The sequence below is a fragment of the Anticarsia gemmatalis genome, chromosome 12, assembly GCF_050436995.1.
Source record: "Anticarsia gemmatalis isolate Benzon Research Colony breed Stoneville strain chromosome 12, ilAntGemm2 primary, whole genome shotgun sequence".
NCBI lineage: Eukaryota > Metazoa > Arthropoda > Insecta > Lepidoptera > Erebidae > Anticarsia > Anticarsia gemmatalis.
The window spans coordinates 8,645,784-8,652,538 of NC_134756.1; the positions used below are offsets into that span (position 1 = coordinate 8,645,784).

General features: G+C 35.0%; 1 protein-coding gene across 1 annotated transcript; it reads left to right on the forward strand.

The window, feature by feature from the left end:
• Positions 1-80: 80 nt before the first annotated feature.
• WDR79 (Telomerase Cajal body protein 1 homolog) lies at positions 81-3,573 on the forward strand. Its single transcript, XM_076120642.1, has 5 exons — positions 81-597; positions 674-862; positions 1,235-1,398; positions 1,991-2,280; positions 2,659-3,573. Exons 1-5 carry the CDS (start codon positions 140-142, stop codon positions 3,109-3,111), a joined length of 1,554 nt encoding a protein of 517 aa, XP_075976757.1. The 5' UTR covers positions 81-139; the 3' UTR covers positions 3,112-3,573.
• Positions 3,574-6,755: the final 3,182 nt, after the last annotated feature.

A 6,755-nucleotide genomic window follows, 5' to 3' on the forward strand; every position in this document is an offset into this window, starting at 1 on the left:
AGCAAAAAGTATTTACGTTCAGAATAGAAGAGTAGTTTGGAGTGTATTTGAATTGAAGCTTATGTCATAAATGACAACTAACGAACATGCGTGTTTTTATTTACTAATAAGCTGCCTTTAAATTATTTTCATTAATAAAATGGAGGATATATCAGTGGAATCCGACTTCGTTGGAACTGGAACCCACGTCGGGTATTATAGTTCTACAGAAGCTACATCGGATATGTCAGAAATCAAGGAAAATGAACTTGCCCACGGAGCTAACGTTCAACAGATTCAGTACCCAAGCTTGTTCACTAGTAAAACTTTATTAGAACTTTCGAACTCCTCCTGGTCACGTTCTGCGAAGGCTAAAGAAGATCTTCAGCCATATCTGCGTGGTTGTAAATGGTCGCCGGACGGTACTTGTTGTCTTACAGTGGTGAATAATGATGGCATGCATATTACGGAGCTTCCTACAGAACTTTATTCAGGGAATGTGGCTTCCAATCGAATGATAAACATACTAGATTCTATAATACATGTGAAGGAGTCTGGGTTAATATATGATTATTGTTGGTATCCTCATATGAACAGTGCTGTGCCTGAAAGTTGTTGGTAAGAATCTTTATTTAAAACATTAACTTTTTAAACCATAGATTATATTCATTGTTTTCTTATTGTTACATTACAGCTGGATAACAACTATACAGAATGGTCCAATTCAAATGTGGGATGCATTTAATGGTTCTCTGAGGTGTACCTACAGAGGATATGATGATGTTGATGAGTTGGAACCAGCTATATCATTAACATTTACTCAGGATGCAAAGAAAATTGTTGCTGGATATAAAAAATCTATAAGAACTTTTGATGTACAGAGGTAAGTCTTTTATTTAAATTACACAATTAGATATTTCTAATTATTCACACTTTCTTGCATAGATCAGTCATTATTCTGAAATCCTCAGCTACCTAGTTACCATTTAAATTGTACCTATAACATTTTATTTACAACAAAGGACTGGCATAACCAAAAGCAGATTGATATGAGAGATACTCATTGTTCAGTCCCCAACCCACACTTGGCAAGTCTAACTCCTCCCATGTTTCGGAGGAGTACTTTGCCCTGCAGTGGGATATTAATAGGTAAAAAAAGATGTGCAATTTTATCATGCGCCTTGTTACATTTATTATTATGAACAATTATTTATAGTTTTACTATTTTAAATGTATTTCTGTATTTAATCCACAGACCAGGCCGAGACTACTCTGAGCATAAAATATACAGTCCTGCATCATGTTTGGCAACTAGTGACAATTTGTTAGCAGTTGGTTCATGGAGTACTACAATCAGTTTATACAACATCAATGAGATGGGTGCCTACAAAAGTATTGGGAAAATGCATGGACATTCTTGTATGTGTCTATCTTTACTAATATTATAAAAGCTGAAGAGTCTGTTTGTTTGATATATCATCACGCAACAATCAATAGGAGCAGAGTGCCAGTAAAAAATGTTACAAAAACGGGGAAAATTTTGACCAATTCTCTTATGTGACGCAAGCGAAGTTGCGCGTGTCAGCTAGTTACTAATAATATTCAAGCCACTACAAATGAGCATACTATATTATGAGATTTATCTGGTTCTGCTTGCAGTAGCACATTCCTATAAGTTTTCAGATTATGGTAGTATACACATTTGTAATGGCATGAGTAATTACAATATTATTTAGTAGTATAAGACTAAATTAGTCAGTGGTATACAAATATTGTCTCAATAATGTATTCAGAATTATCAATTGGAAACATACTAGAATATACTTTACATAGATAAAGGTTTTGTGAGATCAAAAGGATCATACAAACAAAATAATCCAAGTTCTTGTTAGCTTCCACCAGCCTATTAATTACGACGTCAGATGATAGTGCCTTAGATTCCAGCAGAACTCCTTATTGAAACAATTTAGAGCATGTCTCATTAATCATATTTATATTCTTTTAATTTCAGCTGGTGTCACTCACCTAAAATTCGCGCCAGACGGTCTGAAACTCGTGTCCGGGGCTCGCAAGGACCACAGACTACTAGTTTGGGACATAAGATACTACCGTAAACCATTAAATATACTAACAAGAGCAGCCAATACGAATCAAAGAGTGTACTTCGATATATCTCCATGTGGAAAGTACTTGGTGTCTGGAGGAACTGATGGGATTGTCAAGGTGTGGGATCAAGATCATGTTGATTGGATGTCAAGCATTGATGTTAGTGATGTTGACAATGATAATGCTACTTATAAGGTACAGTTTTTTTAAGTTATAGTATTTATTTAATTAAAAGTAAAGTACGATTCGCTACGGATTCGCACCTTCTGGACACGATCTAATGGCGGTTTATTATGTTTTAGTGATGTTTTGCTTTTCTTAGATTATTGCGTCAAAGTGATCTTAGAGATTAAGGGACGAATTAATTATCCATGAATGGATACTAGAAAATAAAGTATGGATAAAATGATGCTGCTCCGATAAGGCATTGAAAGCAGTTGACAGTCTACATCATCAGTCACATAATGACGTCAAACTGCATATTATATTATTATATCAAATACCTAAATTGCATTTTCATATTTTAACATTGAAATACGATTTTAGACTAATTAAACTATTCTTTGTTTTCAGTTCAAATTACACAATGATTGCTGCAACGGCGTTTCAATACATCCCTGCCGACCCATCTTGGCTACAGGATCTGGACAATATCATTTCGTAGATCCAATCAAAAGTTTAGAAGATTCAAATGAGAACATTAACACATTAGGACAGGACAATAAAACATTTGAACAGGACAGCAAAACATTTGAACAGGACAACAAAACATTAGGAGAAGACAACAAAACATTAGGACAATACAACAAAAGAATAAAGAAAGAGAGACAATGCAACATGTCCGGTGATGACTCGAGTTCGTATTCAACTGATGAAGAAATACGTAACGCTAGATTTAATTATAAAAGTACAATGTATGATAGAAATTTGCCTAAATGTGAACAAATACGTGATATAGACGTTAGATATTCGAGTATTAGTGAAAATTGTCTTGTGTTTTGGTGGATAGGAGATGTAGAAACGTAGCAACACGTAACAGGGGCAATTTCTTACTACTATCAGTAACTGAGAAGGTTTTGAGAAATTATGTATGAAAACTGAACAGCGCCCCTAGTGTGTTATTTAAGAACTATAATTTTCAAGCAATTTTATATGTGAAACTCGATACTCGATAAAAGTGTCTGAAATAGAGCTAAAATGTGTAAAATTTGTTAAGTAATAAATGTTATTTCTCAGTAGGTACTTATGCACTACGGAATTTATATGAATGTGACTGATACTTTTTTGTGACTTCTGATATATTGTTAAGACCAATTTATTGCATTTATTAACAGAAATTTTATTATAAAACACCAGTAGATTTTAATGTTATTTCATATTTTATAAGTAGCCGTTTTATAAAAAAGTTCATATTGTAAATATTGTTTGAAGAAAGTACACAAAACTACCAATAAATAACAGCAATTAGTGTAATTATGCAATAAACAAAAATGTAAATAAACTTATTTTGATAGTTAATCATTTGTTTTGTATGTATGATAATCTACACCATCCAGACTTCATTAGAGACTACACTTTCGCTATATATCCTTATCGTCATTTAAATCGTATATTCATATAGTATACCTCAAAGTATCTATGTTAAGTTGGCAAAAAAGCTGAGACATTTAAACATTGATTTTCTTTAAAGAATATTGATTTACAGTTATCAATAACGCGATTCTCTATCACTATCAACTACCGACAACCGGCTAGCTATCGAGAAATTTTATATGAAAGACTGCTGCTCTATGAAAGACTATTATTGCAGTACATTTCAAATGTCAAACTCTCGATACTCGATATAACCGACTGCAAAAGAATCACGCTACAGTACAGACACACAGTACCTATGTTCATTGTTCATACTTACATATTTATTCAGTGCCACTTTTCTTGACTTTCGATTAATTAAAGCAACACTTAAGTGGTAATAATATGAAATGGTGAGCAAGTATCGCAAATATTTTACCGTTACATTACCAAGGTATAAAAAGCCTGTTTTAAAAATGTATCGGGCCTAGGAAACTAGGAAGTTAACGATCTACCTCATTAAAAGTAGATACGTTTCTTTATACTTACCTAAAAAGGTTTATTAGGTTAATACGAAATAAAATCAGAAAACTAGGTCTATTTTATTATCCTTTCGGTCGGATTCGTAGTCGAATAAAACATGGGTTTCGTATTGTTTTATAAATAGACTAGCGGTCGCCCGCGGCTCCGCCCGCGTGGAGGTCGGTGAAATTTTCCCTGAATTTTGTTTGCTACAAACCTCACGGAGCCCGAGACCTTTCCAACGAATGCAAAACCGTGGCAATCGGTTCGTGCGTTCTGGAGTTATAGCGTCAGGAAGGAAAACCCGACTTATTTTTATATTATAGATTATTTCGGATATCTTTTTGCGTTTTTACGCAAACTTGAAGAATAGGCACGAAATATTATATTAGGTTGTGTGTTTCATTAGGTTACATTTTCTTGAAAATTTGCCGTTAAAATACACTTTGAGTGCTTTTGAAAAGGGGTTTTGTTGTTTTAATACTTTTCTTTGTTGTTCTTATGATAGCAGACAAGTTAATGTCTATCTGTCAGTTTTAGGCCTTCGTTAACATACATATGAAGGCTTAAAACTGACATGACTGACTGAATCATTTTACCAAGAACATTTTCCCTTCAGTGTATAATGTCCTCCTAGCCGATATACGGCTACGGCGGTCAGTTTCATTGAAACTGGCCATCTGTGCAGGACTTTGTTTATAGTGTCCAAGTGTGTGCACAATACACAGGTACACTCTCTATTCCATCCCTCTCATAGTTTGGTGGGACGGATAACCGACACGACCAGTGAGAGGTCAGGCGCAGGACCGACGGCTTTACGTGCTCTCCGAGGCACGGCGGTCTTCGACCTCAACTTCCCATTCCGGGCAATCTCTAAGAAATTCTTAACAGAAAATCTCAGAAAAGACTTTTTGGCCCGACCCAGGATTCGAACCCGAGACCTCTCGCACGGCAGCCGCATATACTACAGACCCCGCCACAGAGGCAGTTAAAAGGTTCAGTGTATAGATGTAAACGAAAGGGGAATCTTTTAAGTATTTTTCATAGAGCGTAGCAACTGTCGGGAAAATTATTTTTCCAAAGACGTGATATTTCGACGGAACTCAATTTAAAGTGTTGGCATAATTTTACGTAATGTATAAAACAGGTCCTTTGGTTATACTATATTCAATATTATTTCAAGAGATTTAATTTAAAAAAAAAATGTACATAGTAGTAAAGATACCCATAATTTTTTTTACCTTGATTTTATCGTTGCTTAAGTTTCACTTAACCCCAAAACAGTTTCATGAAAAAAAAAGCTTTCTCTACAGACAAAATATTATATATTTAGAGTACCTAAGATGTCTACTTTCTAAAAATCTGGGTTACATTACTGAGCAATTTATAATGTAAGGGTTATCTTTTCAAAAAGACCTTTATCGTAACGGCCTTGGCTACATTCAAATGGCCGTCAAGATAGGGATGTCACTTGAATGAAGTTGTCCCAGAATGTAGAACAATGGGAAGATAGGAATTGTTATTCAAGACATTATTACGTGGATACTTTTTATCTTTAAAATGTAGGCTTTGTAGTCACGACAGGTTTCCTGAATACCTAAATAGTAAATTGAACTGATTGCGTACTTACCTCAAAAGCATTTGGTAAATTTTTGTGTAATTTATTTAAATTAAGCTGATGAAAATCTTATTCGAAGAGATACGCAGTTATAGTTACCATCATTATCTGTTTTACTGTCGTATCGTCAGTGGCGTAGTTACTGTATGGCTAGACAACGTATCACATTGGGGGTCCCGAGCTCAGAGGGTGTCTGGAACCTAATCAACAAATCATTTTTGTTATTGTATGTGAGAGGTCCATTTTTTTTGCACTAGATATTTTCTACCTTGCTACTGCTCTGGGTGTTGTGCACATAAGACTATCTACATAGATATACTTACATGTCTTACAGAGCAAAATAACGTAGCCCTAGCAAATATTCCATTACGCGAAGATAATCTAACCCTGCCTATATCATCAGGCTTTTAAAGCGAGACGTGCTCTCTACGGCTCTTCTCCTGAGTTTAAATACCAGCCTTGACCTTAGTTCATGTTCTGACTTGCTTAGGAGTTTGCGGCTGATTGCCAACTTGCTGAAAATTAAACAATTTGGCTCATTTTTACCCAAGAGACCCAAGAGACGCGACACACAAGAGGGTAATGTATTTATTAACCTGATGTATAATTTTTGGTTCTTCATGACGGTCTGGACACAAAACGCGCAGCCCAACGATTCGTCCCATCTTGATAGTGGTTGACTCCAATAAACTAAGGTGCACTTACTAAGAATTTTGATGAATCTCAAATATTAAACTCAATTATTTAAACAAGATATCGAATTATCATTATATTTCTACGAGCCAAAGATCGGAACCGAGAGTTCATGAGGCGCATACTCCGCTGCTTAGAATACCAACCAACAAACAATGAATATTTTAATAAGTACCTACAAAATGTAACAACATATTACCAGATTGGCTACAACTATTTGCTCTGTGCAAACTATACAAACATCTTAAGGCTGCGTCATTAATTA